The sequence below is a fragment of the Engystomops pustulosus genome, chromosome 8 (genome assembly GCF_040894005.1).
Source record: "Engystomops pustulosus chromosome 8, aEngPut4.maternal, whole genome shotgun sequence".
NCBI classification, from domain to species: Eukaryota; Metazoa; Chordata; class Amphibia; order Anura; family Leptodactylidae; genus Engystomops; species Engystomops pustulosus.
In genome coordinates, this window is record NC_092418.1 from 27,235,788 (window position 1) to 27,252,760 (window position 16,973).

At 43.2% G+C, this 16,973-nt stretch overlaps 3 protein-coding genes across 8 annotated transcripts in view; 2 read left to right on the forward strand and 1 right to left on the reverse strand.

Annotated features, from left to right (window-relative positions):
• Positions 1–1,377: 1,377 nt before the first annotated feature.
• On the forward strand, positions 1,378–5,213 carry LOC140075003 (histone H3.3A). 2 transcript variants are annotated; one of them, XM_072120419.1, is made up of 4 exons: positions 1,378–1,511; positions 3,919–4,062; positions 4,435–4,588; positions 4,786–5,213. In XM_072120419.1, exons 2-4 carry the CDS (start codon positions 3,935–3,937, stop codon positions 4,912–4,914), a joined length of 411 nt encoding a protein of 136 aa, XP_071976520.1. In that variant the 5' UTR covers positions 1,378–1,511; positions 3,919–3,934; the 3' UTR covers positions 4,915–5,213. The 2 variants fall into 2 exon arrangements, with proteins under 2 accessions (XP_071976520.1, XP_071976521.1); XM_072120420.1 differs by lacking the exon at positions 1,378–1,511 and adding an exon at positions 1,658–1,754.
• Positions 5,214–9,168: 3,955 nt separating this feature from the next.
• On the reverse strand, positions 9,169–10,285 carry UQCC4 (ubiquinol-cytochrome c reductase complex assembly factor 4). The gene is made up of 2 exons (XM_072120421.1): positions 10,146–10,285; positions 9,169–9,750 (listed from the first exon to the last, which is right to left on the reverse strand). Exons 1-2 carry the CDS (start codon positions 10,178–10,180, stop codon positions 9,423–9,425), a joined length of 363 nt encoding a protein of 120 aa, XP_071976522.1. The 5' UTR covers positions 10,181–10,285; the 3' UTR covers positions 9,169–9,422.
• Positions 10,286–14,157: 3,872 nt separating this feature from the next.
• The window catches only part of CHLSN (cholesin), a 147,263-nt gene continuing 144,447 nt past the window's right edge, over positions 14,158–16,973 (forward strand). Inside the window, exons 1-2 of one of the 5 annotated variants that reach the window (XM_072120441.1) lie at positions 14,158–14,318; positions 15,438–15,540. In XM_072120441.1, the coding sequence (XP_071976542.1) occupies positions 15,439–15,540 (102 nt within the window). In that variant the 5' untranslated portion in view covers positions 14,158–14,318; position 15,438. The remainder of the gene's footprint in view (positions 14,319–15,437; positions 15,541–16,973) is intronic. The other 4 variants (XM_072120442.1, XM_072120437.1, XM_072120440.1 and 1 more) reach the window with 4 other exon arrangements.

Consider the following 16,973-nt stretch of genomic DNA (forward strand, 5'->3'; position numbering starts at 1 on the left):
TGATACGTATAACCTCTATTAATCCTCCATTCTTTACTGTTTTTAACAAAGGGAAGGAACAGTAGTGTGAAATGAGCCCTAGACAGTAGAAAACCAACTATCTAATGGTAAGGGGCCTCCAACGGCAGCTACTGGGGGTGATAAGGATACAGCAATTGTATTACGACAACCTAGTAAATTTGTTCTCTTAGAATATGTTCACATGATGCTTCAAGGGTCGAAACCAGCCATTTGTGGGACGCAGGGTACTAAGGGTCCCGCGGCCGCATTTTCGTCAGGTTTTCCGACTTTTCTGGGTTCACGTCGGAGATTGTGACGCACGCGCTTGGATTTTGGAGCTGGCTTCCACCCGACAGGAATCGAGGGAAGTCGGTCGATCCGACGTTTTTGGACTAAGTGCTGGATTTAACATTTAAATTTGGGTCGCAAGCCATGCACTTACATACACCGGGAAGAAGAAGGGGAACTCCGGCGGACCTGACCGGGGAAGCGACACATGCAGGATATCGGGCGCACGATCATAGTGAATTGTGTCAGACTTCATCCTTGTCGGACAGTCCGGACCGGGGATTGCGCAGGGATCATCAAAGTAAATGTGCCCCATTGTGTTTTGAGACGTGATCACATGTCCAGGTAATATTGCGTTTCCATTGCGTTTACAAACCTCCACATCAGTGGCGTAACTTGACGCTCATGGGCCCCAATTCTGTGCCAGTCCTCTGATTATAACGTACAGGTTATAATACTAGTCTCCTCATATGGGAAAGTGACACTTTATGGGCCCGCTAAGCCTCTGGGGCCCGATTGTGACTGCTTCCTCTTCCCCTCCCTAAAAATATGCACCAGTTCTGGATGTGATCACAGGGGAAGCCCTTGGATTGCGTATCAAAACGCAGCGTGTGAACGCGGCCTTATGCGGTCTACGAACACTGTTGCTGTATGTCAGGAAAACTGACAAACACTCTCTACAGAGTGAATACGGCCTTAGTCGGTTACCACTGCTTTCCGTTAAGTGTGAACGTAGCCTTATACACACGCTTATATATCCTGCAGTGACCTTCAAGACTAATTTTATCATATTTCCATAGCTCCATACAATAATAGTGGATGTATGGTGAGTCTTTCTCATGGGAAGCGTCTAAAAATATGTCACAAATGTATAATACAGCACATGAGATATGTTTTTATTCACACGTGCCCCCTCGGCTCTGACAATTGCCGCGCGTTTCTCTGTGTGTTATTATTTTACATTGTGCTCCTATGAAACCGCACACACACAGGACAGAGCTGAGGGGGGCTTGTTTCCCCGCCTTTCTTCCACTCCACCAATCAGGGACGGCCTCTCTGCGGCGCGGCCAATCACAAGCCGCTCCCAGAGAAACAAAGACGACGAATCAGCGGTGACGTGGCGCTCACTATATAAGGCGGGGTGGCGGGCGCAGACGTACGTTATTACTCGCCTCGTCGGTTGTGTGCTGTGCGCGCTCTCTGCAATCTCCGGGAATCGTTCGGTAAGTGACCCCTGCGCTTTGACTTTTCCTCACCGGATCGGGTGTCCGGTAACTCCTGACTTGTATTTATGTAGTATCGGGTTATTTTGTGTGGTGGTAGCGGTGACGTCATATTACCGGTTCGGTGTTTTACCGTTAAAATCCGGTAACCGCCGTTTTAGCATATTTAGCCGTTGTGACGTAGAGTAAAATGTGTTAGTAATCGGTGGTGTCGGTTGCGGTTCCCGGTGGCGGGGTCAGGCGGTAAGTTCACCCCTCCCCCTTGTTTCCCGGAGCTCGCTGGGCGCCATGTTGTCTCGTCGCTTGGGGGAAGAAGAGACAGGACGTGAGGAGAAGCTGCCCTGAAATGGTGGCCGGCACCCCCAAACCCGCGGGGTACGGCAGTGTCCGGTGTATTCCCGTCCCCGAGTGGGATAGTGCCCCTCATAGTAGTGTACCCCCTCACCCCAAGCCCGGGACCCCAAAACGACCACAAGAGCAGCAGCTTCTCACATTATCATGGCTCCCGCATTTCTCCCTCCCTCCTGCCGCTGAACCCCTCACAATAAACCCGGGACCATTCCGTTTTTATTTTCCCCTTTAGAAAAATATGAAGTTTTGACTAAATGTGAGAATTTCTTTTGAGAAGAGAAATGTTTGAATTTTTTTTCCCTTTTACATTTTGTTCATTTGTTTTGTGCTGGATGATAAAGATCACATAATGGCGGGTGTCTGCTAGGCTGCAGTGCGCCGGAGCGGCCGCTGGGGGCAGTAAAGAGCAGGCGCTGGAGAGGAGCCTGGCGCTGCTGAGCCGATGCATGAGCAGGATGTGATGGGGCTCAGAGCACTAATTTTACTTACTGATTTTGGAGTTGTGGATGGATTGAGCTTGGGCTGTATTACTCTTAGTTTCCTGTAGTTGCATTATTTTTCTCTTTATACAGTTCATATAGGGATTTCATATCAGTCAAAGAACCTGCATCATTTCCTTTTGCCTAGATTTATGTCTCCATCCATGTTTATGCTGTATTGGTTTTTGTTGTCATTGGTGAAAACTTCTTCTGCAGTTTAGACCACATTAACTATGTGGACTTGCAGTGTTGTAGTCCTCCATCAGAATCTTACTCCATAAATTGATGGTATGTGGATTTGGCTACTAAACATTATTTCTATTTTTGCGTTAGAGGCAAATTACTCTTATGGGGTGAATGGCAATACCTGCAGTCCCCTACTTAAGGACACCTGACTTGCAGACAAACCCCTGACCTCTGCTGAAGCTCTCTGGATGCTTTACTATAGTCCCAGATTGCAATGATCAGCTGTAAGGTGTCTGTAATAAAGCTTTATTGATAATCCTTGGCCCCATTACAGCAAAAAAATGTTTAAACTCCAATTGTCACTGGGGCCAAAAATCTTTTTGTCTGGATCTAAATGATAAAGTATACAGTTTCAACTTGCATTCAAATTCAACTTAAGAACAAACCTCCGGACCTTATCTTGTACGTAACTCGGGGACTGCCTGTAAAGTTTTTTTTTTATCGTGTATAAGTATCAGACCGTTAGGATGGCAACCAGTCATTGATACATCTTTAGTGGAGCATCTTAAGGATATTTTACTCTTTTCAGTCAGTCTTGGCCACATTCTGTTATATTGTAGAATGGTAGAAGTTGTAGTAATGTGTCTCTTAGGTTTACATAGACTGAATACCTAGACTTCTTCCTTCCTATGGAATAAATGTCAGTTTAGGTGACAATGGGATTGAGTAGTCTTCAGGCAGAACTGAGTAGTACACCCTTTAAAGTGTGGTCTGTAAATGGTGGGGGTCACTTATTGTGCCCTATTTTCAGTATAAAAGGCATGAACATGCGAGAACATCTTACCCCTTTGAAACACTTGACAAAATGGATTTGCTAGATCTGGTGCCTTAATCCTGATTCAAGTTATGGCTTAATTTTAGGTGTGCTTTACATATGGAGATTGGGTCCTCTTGTATCTGATGCTCAGTGTTACCAGTCTTTTTTCCCCATGGATACATGTGGCCTTGGCATTAACATTCAATGAAATCATGCATATAGGCTGCTTGGGACTGCAGTAGCTTCTGCTTAGCATGTACACTGGTGCTCAATATAAATGGAGATGCCCATGTAATGCCACACTTCTCCTGCAGAGGGCTCTTCAGGTCAGTCATGCAGCTGTTCATGCTTGTCCTTGGTTAGTCACAAGTGTCAGAGCCTCAGCTGCTGGGCACCTTGTACATAAAGATGGTTGACCAGAGCTCTTTCTACAAGGCAGTGAAGATAAATAGTTTAACTTGCAGCAGTTCATACTGTAGGGTTTTTGTAATTAAAGAAATTCTAGATACTATACTTGAGTGTACAGTGCAACTTGTTTGTGGGCATATAAACTCACATTTAAACTTTTTTGCAGTGTACATTCCTAAAAAATGGCCCGTACAAAGCAGACTGCCCGTAAGTCAACTGGAGGAAAGGCTCCCAGGAAGCAGCTGGCCACCAAAGCTGCAAGGAAAAGTGCCCCATCAACTGGAGGTGTGAAGAAGCCTCACAGATACAGGTAATGTGTGTGTGTGTGTGTGTATACTCTAAGAGCTAGAAACCACTTGGGTTTCAGTAATGAGCTAGTTGAGGTAACGGGCAACCTCTGTGGTAGGTTGCAGGATAAGTATTAAGATTTTGCCATTGAAAATGTACCGTTGGAGTATAATCTCTACTTGATGTAACAGGTACATGAGTTATTCTGGGTTTCTTTTATATGTATGAAAAGAAGTTTGCAGGTGGGTTGTGCTATAACCTCTAGAAATGTAAAACTACAGACTTAGCACATATGAAGCTATGCCAGAGCAGTTGGTGGAACTTCACATGTGAAGTAGATTTACAAGTTCCTTTTGTTTACAAAGTTATAACAAGAAATAATTTGTCATTTCAGGCCTGGAACTGTTGCTTTGAGAGAGATCAGAAGGTATCAGAAATCCACTGAGTTGCTTATTCGCAAGCTTCCTTTCCAGCGTCTTGTGAGGGAGATTGCCCAAGATTTCAAGACTGATCTGAGGTTCCAGAGTGCAGCCATTGGTGCTCTGCAGGTGAGTTCATGTCAAGGTTAAAGGGGTTGATAAACATTAACAAAGTTAAGAAAAGTTGACTATAACCAATAATGCACTCATGTTGGCAGCGTAAAGGGCACTTAACTTAAAACTCAAGTGGACAGCAAGCAACTTTGCCAATATGTTTAACTAAAAGTAGATTTTATTTACTGACTTTTTTTCTTTATTCTTTTTAGGAAGCAAGTGAGGCCTACTTGGTGGGTCTCTTTGAGGACACCAACCTGTGTGCCATCCATGCAAAAAGAGTAACCATCATGCCCAAGGACATTCAGCTAGCAAGAAGAATCCGTGGAGAACGTGCTTAATTTTTTGCGGGAAATTTGTTTTTGATCTTAGATTTTCTTTTTTTTACAAAATGTACATAAGTGTGATGTCTCTTTATTTTATAAAGGGTTTGTTAACTGTAGAGTAGTTGACAGTAAATGGGTAGTACACATTTTATATGACATTCCCTTAATCCTCAGGTTTTTAAGAAAAATTTGTATCTACAGCTAGTCTTCTGTGACCCCTCCCACTTCAGCATTTGCATGCCTCAGCTCAATTCTCTCCATACTTTGGTATCTTAAGTGTAACTCCATTGTAAATAAACTTTCCACTACCTCAATGGTCTTGCTGTCTTTAGATTGGAAAATGGGTCAGAGCAAAAATATACATGTCCAGCAGTCCATTAATGTTATCAGGACCTGAGACATTTTGGCTCATTAATGTGGTAATGGCCATCGTGGCAAGGTAGTAGTGTGGTTTACAATAGAGAACATGTCTTGTGTTAAGGCAAGATGACAAATGTTGTACTTGGTCTGATCTGAGTAGTACATGTGTGTGGGAGGCAGCATAGAGTAGTATCAAAGTGTTCTGTACCTGGGGTTATCATTGCCATCAGTGATTTGGAGAATATCAGGCATTGCAACCAATGATCATCTATGGTGTGTGCAGACCTTTATTTTTCTTGCCAGCAGTTAAAGGGTTGGGTAATCTGGGGATTATCAATCTGTTTTCCTATACATAATTATGGGCAAATGGAGTAAATGCCAACACATTAAGATCTGTTGCTCTATAGACTTAAGTGATGTGCAAAGTGACCTGCAACCTGTTTTCACTACTTTAAAAATGTTCTCAAAGTTTTTACTTAAAATAAATCTGCTTGCCTAAATCTTCACCTTTTTATTTTACTAAACTGAATGATTATAGAGATCAAACCTGAATCATTGTGCTTTCCAAATGCTGTCCAAAAAGCTTAAAGAGGACAGGTCACCCATAAAAACTAGGAGCTTTTTACTTAACACTGCTACATTCCTTGTAGCAATTTGAGCCGCTGAGTGTAATTGGTGTTCTCGAACGCTAGCACACACTGCTGTGCTGTACAACAGGAATGCTCTTAAAGCAGTCCAGCATATTCATGAGGGGGCAGGACAAGGTGACTGCTGCATCAAGCTTGGCAGTGATTGCTGGTCTATGGAGTGGGAGGGTCCAGGGCAGAAACACAGTATGATCTGGCTTCCTGTTGTACATGCTGTGTTATCTGTAGTTTCTGATAACTAGAAGGGTATCAATGCTGCATCTGTAGAAGCTGCTTACTGTAGGCAGCTCCTAGTGCCTGATGGGTACTGACAACAAATTGAAGACTAAGTGCTGACAACCTGTGCTACCATTCAGAAGCTAAAGTTAGATGGGCATAATAGTATTGATGTTCTCAAAGCTGTTCAGCATGTGCCTAATGAAACTTGTCCTACACACAGGATTGGCAAAGTTTGCCAGAATTTTGGTGCAGCAAGTTTGCTAAAGACATGCATTGTGCACCATTGAGGGTTTCAGGCACTTTTTCAACTCAAATGAAAGTGTGGCAGCAGGGAAATAAGACTAGCTTTCTGCACCACAGTAAGATATTAAAATGAGTAAAGGGACTTGACAGTCTCAGCTCTTCATGACCAGATCCCATGTGCCGCAGATGGCTGGTTAAGGTGAACACTTCCAACACCTTCCCTTTCCTTTGAAAAAGCAGCCTGCATTATGGTAAGACGGTGTATTTCAGTGATGGCAAACTTTTTAGAGACAGTGCCCAAACTACAACCCAAATCCACTTATTTACTGTGAAGTGCCAACATGACATTTTTAGCAGCAACTTATTGCTACCTGTTCCTTCTATCATTTATATCAGCCACCTAAGGCACCTACATTTCAAAGGAGCATCCAATACAGTTGAAAGGGGGCAAATTCAGACTTGCTGTAGCTTCTCTTCAGTACAGGAAGGTCCAGCAGGGTGATCTTCAAAGATAATGCAGTTCTGTAAATATCCTCACTTTTCTCAGTTCCAAACAGGCAATGAAGTGTTGCTTTAAAATAGTGCTGAGCACAACTCTTAAGTTTCCTGGGACTGCAGTTGGATTTTGTCCTATTTAGTGAACTGTCCTGGAGTGCCAACTCTTGCTTCAGTGCCATAGGTTTGCCACCACTGGTGTATTTGCTCTGTGGCTGGATTTTGAAACCTCCATACAGTTGTGTGCATGGGGCCTTATGCAGTGCTAGATCATCACTGCAGCTAATACCGATGGAACTGCAGCAGGAACTGGTCTGTGACACATTGCTGCATCTCCCTGAAACTGCAAACGGTACAATAAAAACCTTGTGCTGAATTGCTGTTAACAGTGCCTTTATTCCCTTGGATCAATGTATGGTGGACAGCGATTGCACCGTGGGCTTGTGGAAGTAACAATCTCAGGCCTGAGATGGCGGTTTTCCAATTACTAGCAGTCTGCAACTTTACAACCGCTAGTGGGGAAAATGCCTTTACACAGTGACCTCTGGATGTAGGCAGCCCAAAAGTATAAAACTTGCATCCTTTGAGTTATAATTAAATATCTAACATGGGGTGATGCCTCAGTTTTAAAGAGAACCCATCATGCTAAATAACCCCCCTAAACTAAATATATTTTCATAAACTGCCATTAGAGAGCATTGCCTCTATCCCTTCATTGTCCCTCTACATGCCTGTAAACCTAAGCAATAAGGTCCTAAAGCTGTATGCAAATGACCTGTGAAATGTGTGTATTAGGAGGATGCAGCACAGATACCAGCAATACTTTACTATACATTACACACAGAGATGAGCAGGGGGAGGGGTGACATCACTGCCTCTGACCATGTGACCAGCCTCATTTACATGATAAAGAAAAGATGATTTTACAATGATTAATGTATGAAATAACTAGATAAAGGCTGGGATGGGATCCTTGTGATCTGCTCCAACAGGTAGAGGTGACAGGACTAGTGGCAGAGACCTGATGACAGGTGTCCTTTAAGCATGCATTTCAGTCTGTTTAACACCTTATTGATGTGACAATAGTACATGATACCACAGGCTGAGCACTCTCCATAGCTCTTAAGTCTGCTGCATATTGCAAAGGTTTAGCAGTAACACCCATGGCAGTGCACGGATTTCATCAGGGAGCAGCCATCCATCACCATGACAGCCTGGGGTCTTAAGACATGAGGCTCTAACTCTCATTACAATGTGAGATCACAAAATCCCCATATACTACATTATAGCAGTGTATGATGAGATCAGATTGCTTAGGGTTAAAGTACCCTAGGGAGTTTTTTTTTTGTAAATCTCAAAACGAAACCAAACACATGTTATTCCCAAAGAATGTAGAACTGTCGGTAAATCCAAACCCACAAGAAAACAGCAAAACTTTTTTAACCAATTTCACTGCATTTGGATTTAACCATCAACCAGCTCTACATGAAAAAAACAAGTCATTATTTTTGAAGGTGAGTGAAAAATGAAAACAAACCAGTTTTGGCAGTAAGGGGTTAAAACATCAATTTTTCACCATTTACTATGTGTGTTGGCTGCTTAAAGCGTATTTATCTTAATAAATTAACAGGTTCAAAACAGCTAAACTCATGGTAAACCGTAAAAAACAGATGCGTTTTAAAATGCAGGTCTTACAACTCGAGATTTGCAACGCAACCGCTCCTCTCCAGCCGACTGAAAAAGGGAAGTTTACTGTCTGTTCCTGCACAGGCTTAGGGCTCATGCACACTGACACCAGCATGTTGGGAGAGGAGGGGGTGAAAATAGTTGAGCCTTCACAATGCTATGCTAGAATAATCTGGCACAGAACAGTCTAAGACTAGAGTCATACTTTACGCCTAGTAATTGGTCTGGTATCCTGTGCCACAATTAGTTTTGGGGAGCACATACTCTCCCACTCCCACATTCATACAAGTCAGAAAAGTCTAAGACCCTCTATCAATGTGGCACAAGTCAGACAATTCTGGTGCAGAAAGCTCACTGTATCTCTACAGGAACCAGCACTTTGCTTTACCATCCCCTATGCAGCGCTAGCGCCCCCTATGCTTCCCTTTCTAGTTCATTTATGCTGCGATTTACAATATCCAATAATCCCAGATCAAGTGACGTGTTCCGATTAGGAAACAGACATCATCTAGTCTGGTACATGGACTGAAACCAGCGCTGATTGTACTCTGTGTGATCTCCTCGACACTAACAATATTCAGATTTTCCTGCAAACATCAGTAATAAAGAATGAAATCCATTACTGTCCTGTAGAAAATTTTATTTCCTCTTATAGTAAGGACACAAGTGGAACAACTCTGATCCTCCTCCAGTACACGGACGGTTCCTGTCCCAGGTGAAGTGTTGGTACAATGTCTAAGGCTTTCCAGGTGGAGATTTCAGTTCAATACCCCACAGAGGCTTTGCCCTATATCCCAGCAGGAGGACCCGTGCTCAGCCAGAACCAGCGCCGGACATTACGCCATTATTAGGTTTCCTGTAGTACGGTCCAGTTCACTTTCCTTTGTCATTCTTCTTACTTTTCTCTATCTCCTCCAGCAGCTCAGACACGGGTCTATATAAGATTTGGTCAATCTCAGTCTCTTCCCTGAAGTAGGCCCACATGAGCACGGCGCCGAGAAACAGGCTCACCGGCAGCACCTTCCACCAGGGCCGCTGGTAGTCACTCCCAAAAGACTGGGCCACAGTCCATCTCTTGTGGCTGCCTCTACTGGTGGAGAACCGGATGGGCTTCTGGTCGTCCTTCTCTTCTGTATAATCCGGATGGTTCTTAAGGTGAAAAGTCCGAGAGCCGGGAACTGCAGGGGACGGCCGCAAGAGTCTGAAATATAAAAATAAATTGAATAATTTATTGGTTTGTAAGCACCGGGCCCCCAGAATATATCAGAACCTGTGTCCCTGTTCTTATGGATGTTGGAAGTACCAGAGGTCAGATGGACCCATAGTCATCACCTGATCCCTATGACACCACCGAAAAAACTCCATTCTTGACACATTCAGTTCACCATTGCCGCAGCCCAGACCGCCGCGACAGGGCGCCCACAGCCCTTACCAGCAGCCCAGAGCCCATGCCAGTTTGACAACTACAGTATCTCTTCTAGAGGAGGACCAACCCCAGTACTTCCATATGAGTGCAGCACCCACCACAACAATGCCCTATGCCGCCCTCTGGCACCCCGGAATAAACCAACTCTCCCAGAATTACACGGGTGTTACCTGGGCACAGTCACAAGGCACAGGCTCCGGTGCATTGTTCGGGCCGGTCAGTGCTTAGAGCATCCCTCCACGAACCGCCACCCTAACTACACATGCTCTGAAGGTCGCCGGAAGCGGAAGTGACTCTGTTTAGAGATGCTTATATCAGAGCAGCACGCCGCCATTTTGACTTTGGGCAAAATCATTAGAGAATAGCGGGACAATATTCATAGACTGAAATGCGGTCGTTCGACGGAAATTTGTAGTAAATTAGTCGGTCTGATATTTTATAGAGGAATATTACATTGTGACATTCTGCCTCTGTCAGCGCCGTGACGCTACCACCGCCCTCTTGCGGTGAATCGCTGTAATGACGGGACATATTTATACCTGCAGAACCTGTGTCGTCCTCTGGAGGGAGACTGTGAACTATAAATTGTTACAGTAGTGTTTTCCTATTAGGTTCACTCTAGGAAACTGGCAGGGGGTTTAACCCCTTATCTCCCCATCTGTTTTCCACATTAATGCCCAGGCTATTTTTAATTCTATTTTTTGATAATGCCTTCAACAAGCTATTACTTTTTTCTTTTTCTGGCCATCATAGAACGGAAATCTAAAAAAAAATTCGGCTTTTATTGTGTAACCTAAATAACATTAAAAAAAATTCCTCTGGATCAATACAAACACAGCAATACAAAAGTATTTTTTTATGAATTTAATTAACAAAATTCTTTTGGTTACAAAAAAAAACCCCTTTGCCTTCCAAGCGCTTTCCGTCAAGATCTGCATAAAGATCTGTAGTTTTTTTATTAGTTCACATTTGGGGTTCTTACAGCTTTTTCATTGCATTTGACCCCTTAGGGATCACTGCATTTTTGTTTTGTGTTTTTTTCATTTTTCACTCCCCATCATTAAAAAAAAAAAACATAACTTTTTCTTTTACTGTTTTCAGAGCTGTAGGGGGGGGGGGCTTGTTTTTTTTGCCTACAAATGTGATGAAAATGTAAAAATAATGCATTTGCACCCATTTCTTGTATGATGGCATTTTCATTGCTACCATTTGATGACTGTGGCCATTTGATTATTTTTTGCAAAATGGCGAAACAGTGGCGTTTTGGAAATTTGGGTCGCTATTTTCCATATGGAGTTCACCGCTTGGAATAAACATTTTATATGTGGATAGATTGGGACTTTTGTGTCCCGGGGATTTTTAAAATGTTTAGGATTTTATTTGTTAAAGGCAGTCAACCAGTTGAAAAAACAGAAAAACACCTAGAAATACTCACCTCTACTCCTCTCCATCTTGATCCCGGTGCTGACCTCTGCAAGGGAGAGGGAGGTGACTTCACACAAGAGGCGTGAATTCAGCATGGAATAGGGAGATGCGGGGGGCGTGCACAATTAGCAGCCTGGATCTTCGGACATCTTGTTCTCCTGCTCCTGGCTGTTAATTATTTTAATTATTTAGTTTCTTTTCTAGGTGATCCCAGTATGTCGAGCGGAGGTGAGTATCTGTGGGTGTTTTTTTCATCTGGTTGCTTTCCTTTAATTTATTTTTATATCAGTTCTAGGGAATAGGCGGGCTTTGAAATGTTTATTTTCAATTATGTTATTATTATTGTTCCTACAGTATTGTAATGTATGTAGAATTTGCTATGAATCTATAACAGTGTGTCGGAGGCTGCCAGCACACTGTTATTGATCCCGCCTAATGGTTTTGTATGTCCTGGAGTCTCATTTCTTAATCCCTTAAGGGGTATTTACAAAAATACAGCACTTCACAGATATAAGTCCAACCTGTCTCCATCAGTTCTGGTGTACACAATTTCAGTTGCTCCTAGACAAGACCCTGTAACTTCTGACTTACGGTCAGGGACACCATCTTGGTTTTTTTGGTGAGGCTGTGGAGCTGGGTTTCTGTCTCTCTCTGCCTCTAACCCCACCCCCCTGCAGTCAAGGACGGAGCTTACACTGACACATACACTGACATCCTGCCAGCAGCAGCGTGAGGAGAACTACAAGCTACAGACAGATAAGTTCTTTATCTGGGGAGGTACAGCAGGAAGGCAGAGCAGATGTAGCAGTGTGTTGTGGAATAGCAGAGATGTAGGAGAGCTGCACTAACCATTACTGAGTGATAGGAGCTAACACAGTAATAAAGCTGAGTAAAATTGTGAAGTAGGGGATTAAAAATGATCTTTATTCCATTAGCATCACTAGGGGATTGAAATGAAAGGGGTTTTCCCCACGAAGTAAAGTTAGGCCCTATCCACAAGTGGGGGTGTCAGTGCTGCGCAGCACCCGTCAGTTTCCATCAGCTCCATAGAGATTATAGGTGCAGAATAGTCATGTGCGGCCATTTGCTCCATTAGTCTGACGGACCCCATCGGACCCCTTGTTTTACTGATCTGTGGGAATCTCAGCACTAAGACCGCCACTGATCAACAGGTTAGGTGTATAGGGCCTAACTTTTCTTTATGGGAAAAACCCTTTAAGATTTATCTATGGATTCCCCCAAAGTATTTCGCTTCTCCCATTGAGAGATTTTTGTGAATCCACAGATCACGTCCATTTGCATGTGAAATGTTTCCACGCCGAGCGCACATTGATTACAGTTACTCTAGTCCTAGTCCTCAGAATATTTTGTGCATGCAATATATTTGTGGTTTGTAGCAGATGTTCCGAATAGATTGGCATGCAGATGATCCGCTGGGATTTCAAAGTTACAGTTGTAGAAACAATGATCTTCAGATTTTAAAATTTATGTGGACATCAGTATAAAACGGTGTAAAAGCTATGAAGAACCATTCTTCTACAGAGAGACTCTGGAGAGAAGCTACCACACGAGTCGGAATTTGCCCTCCTTCTTTTAACTGTATTTGTGGCCTTAGGGCAGGGATGGCTAACCTATGGCACTGGTGCCAGAGGTGGCACTCAGAGCCCTTTCTGTGGGCACTCAGAGAGGACTCCCGGTATCTTCCAGCAGTCCCAGACAGCCCAGGACTTGCTATGCACAGAGCTATATTAAAGTGACAGTGCTACCTGGGACTATTTTCTGCATTATTGGTGTCCTCAGTACTGGTATCAATGAAAACTGTGACAGAGAAGAGAGTATAAATCATAAATTAAATTTCTTTGTTGGCACTTTGCAATAAATAAGCGGGTCTTTGTTGTAGTTTGGGCACTCGGTGTCTAAAAGGTTTGCCATCACTGCCTTAGGGGGTCGATACAATTGAAAGATGAGTAGCAATAAGTTACTGCTTACTGCATGTTGGCACTTCATGGTAAATACGTGGATTTTGGTTGTAGTTTGGGCACTCGGTCTCTAGAGGGTTCGCCATCACTGTCATAGAGTAAGATAACTTTAGTACAAAATGGTGCTGATAGCATTACTCTGTCAGAGGGGCACTGTCATTTCATGGGGTTACAAGGGGGGGACACTATTACCAATAAATGTTAAATGGAGGGCACTTTATCTTGTGGGGGCACAAGTGGGAGAATTAATACTTATACAGGTACAAAAAAGGACGTTCTCTGTTTTATGGTGAAAAGTGGGGCCAATATTTTATATAGGGGTACAGAGAAGGGCACTATATAATATGGGGGCACAATAACCTAATAGGGGAACAAGCAAGGGCACTGTAATTGGGGGAAAAGTCTGGACACTATAGGGGTACAAAGGAGAATACTGTATCTTATGTGGCACACTTATAGGAGTACAAAGAAGGGCAGAGTAACTAATTGGGGGGATTGTAGTATTAAGATTTGGATTTTTTTTCTATGGGGGGAGGCTGTTCCTTATGGGAGCACAAAATTGGATGACATTAGGAGGACCAATTAGCTGCCTCACTTTTATTATCCAATTTATTATTATACATCAGTAGAACTACATTTTTATGTGGAAAAAAAGTTTGGGTTGATAATTATGGGATGTCTCCTCATATGGGATATAGATATCAAATGTAATTCTAGTATTACATATCACACAGCTTAGGTGCAGATCACTAGGCCTGTGCTGCCTAGCAACCGACGCCGCCGCCGCATACTACAGACCGCGCATGCGCATGCCCGAGATTCTCGCCTGCTGCGCCCCTAGCGGCCACGCACTGGAATAGGCGGAGTTCAGCAGCGTGGAGAAGGCGGAAGTACCGGCACACAGTAAGACAACGTGGGTCACAGAGCGGGTGTATACATGTGTGTGAGATATTACACGTGCTGCTATGGAGCACATTTCTTTCTTATGTTTCTGTCTCCTTCTCCGGTTCTGTAAAATCCCTGCTGTTCTCTGCTGGGAGGTTCGCTATAATGTATCAGTGTACAAACCCTGCATTGGGTTTCCTATACTGGATACAACTGAAGCAAACCCTCAGCTGTAACAAGTCATTTGCTTCTAATAAGCCATTATATCTGTGTCTATTGTCTATGACTTGTAATTTGGGGCAACTGTGGTTCTGATCGTGTATCACTGGATCAGACATACGTTTTCCATACATCTAGTATGTTTGTAGTAGCAAGAGGTATCAAATTGCTGGATTGGCTATCCGGCTACTAATCTGGCAATACGTCCGGGTTGCGTGGTTGAACCAGAACTTAAGCTACAGGTCCATTTATCTCTACCCATCAGTACACGTTGATTGGAGGGGGTTTGACTGCTTGGACCACCACTGATTATGACAATAGAGATCTAAGATGAATAGGGCAGAACTGATAATCCATTTAGTTGGGGTGAACAGTTTGGGTGGCCGTGGTCAGAACCCCCCTGTGTACAGTTTAATCCTGGGAATAGGGGATATGTTGTCTTATTCTGAATAGACCTTTAAAATCATCATCAGGTTTTCAGTCCTTCCAATGTATGGAATCAGCGTGGAGATTAGGTGGGGTGGGGGGGTCAGGCAATAGGACCCCCGATATCAGATATAGAGTATAAGTGTATTTCCATATAATGATCTCACCCACGTGTTCTGCAGATAGTTTCCCAGATCGAAAACTTGTGCACATCTACGTCAATTACATTAATGTATTGGGTAGAGATCATCGGACCTGATGATTGCGTTCGGGTTTGGTTCATATTGCTGAATTGGCAGTTGAACAGTTAATACGGCAAATTGACACCCTGACCAATCATAGCAATAGCTAATAGATAGGGGCTCCAATATACCAGATTGGCTGTTCGGCCAGATTGGGTTGCAAAGCCAAACCGGAATGCAACCATCATGTCCGTTCATCTCTAGTGTTGGGGTCTAGTGATATCTTCTGTATACAAGTCTGTGTGTACCCCATTTGTAACATGCATGATTCTCCTTTGTAATGTAGAATGGCAAAGGACAAGAAAACCGAAAAGAGAGAGAAAAAGCAAAGGTCATCTGAAGACAATTGCGATCCCCCTGTGTCAAAAAAGAAGAAGCACATTGCTGAGGTCAGTTCTGGTCTGCAGTAAGGATTTGTAAAAAAAAAAAAAAAATACTTTTTGTTGGTGTAGTATTGTGTTTCTAGGAAAGCTGGGTGACGGCTAATATGGACACTTTCTTCCAGAGTGGTGGTTACCCAGCATTCCTAGGCTCCTGAAAGTGATAGTAGGGAATGATTCTCTTCATAATATGCGTAAAAATTGTACAGGAAGAGTAAATGACCCTATGAAATTGATGGATCCTGTTAAAGAGGATTTAGTCTGCAGTTAAGGGAAAAACAGATCATACCATGTGATATATGCTACAAGGAGACCCTGTTTTTCTGTGTACAGCAACCACCAGCTACACCAAAGTCATGATGTCCTGGGAAGAAGAGAATCCTTGTATCATTTATCTCTATGATGCAAGGACTCCCATCCTTGACTCAGTAACTTGTCCGTGAAATAGGTCTCCGACCGACCAGGGCAGTGTGAATCAGCGCTAAGGATTCCCATCATTGCAACTCAAAAGTAGTGACTGCAAAAGGTCCCCTGTCATTTTGTCATTGTGCCTGCCCCATAATTAAAGGTCATCTACCACCAGGATGAAAGACACTATGTAAATGAGCCTGAGGGGCTCCAGGGTCCATTAAAACCTATGTCCTTCATCCTGGTGGTAGATGCCCTTTAGGAGTTAGAATACTATCCAGATGGCAATGCTAGGAAGGGTCCATGTGTGACCCCCGTAAGTAGTTAGAGACCCCCTCCGTCCCTGTCGGCTTCCTATGTATCAACCCCTTTCACATTATAAAAATGTCAACTATGCAAGTTAATATGATTTCCCTACCAGTGTTCCTTGGAGAAGCCATCATTGTTTACATGTGGTTCTCTAATTTCCGGCATCCTCTTTGGGTTAGTTCTTGGGTTTTTATATCAATTTTAAATCTTAACTTTCCGGCAGTGGTTTGTTATTGGGAGATTACTCTATTAGCCCCCCTCCATCCTGTCACTTTATACCATGTACAGACTTCTGTATATACATTGGCTAATCCTTCTGTATATACATTGGCTAATACATTGGCTAATCACAGGGGGAAAGTATAGTGTTAAAGTATACAGATACATATACATTCTTAATCCTGTTTTGGTGGGAAAGACAGAATTACAAGAAAAAGAAACAATTAAATATAAAACAATTAAAATGAATAAAACATGACATCTCACAACAGACCACCCTCATACAGAGTATGGTTGTATCCCAGTTATCTTGAAAGCTACTTGTAATATCGCTGCACTAACTATAGTCTATGACAAATGTAGAGTCTATCTTAGGCTACATGCACACTAACGTATGACTGCCTGGCCATAGCCGAGTGGGCACAAGTTCGGCGCCATGGGGAGGCGCCATAGAGATGCACGGGAAAAGGTAGGACTTGTACTATCTTTTCCCCATCAAAAAGTAA

Excerpts from the sequence above, each read along its gene's own strand:
- UQCC4 (XM_072120421.1), bottom strand. The coding sequence starts at position 10,180 with ATGCACCGGAGCCTGTGCCTTGTGACTGTGCCCAG. Across the intron at positions 9,751-10,145 it reads TGCCTTGTGACTGTGCCCAG|ACTCTTGCGGCCGTCCCCTG; the intron begins GTAACACCCGTG and ends TTTATATTTCAG.
- LOC140075003 (XM_072120419.1), top strand. The coding sequence starts at position 3,935 with ATGGCCCGTACAAAGCAGACTGCCCGTAAGTCAACTGGAGGAAAGGCT. Across the intron at positions 4,063-4,434 it reads AAGAAGCCTCACAGATACAG|GCCTGGAACTGTTGCTTTGA; the intron begins GTAATGTGTGTG and ends TTGTCATTTCAG. Across the intron at positions 4,589-4,785 it reads CAGCCATTGGTGCTCTGCAG|GAAGCAAGTGAGGCCTACTT; the intron begins GTGAGTTCATGT and ends TATTCTTTTTAG.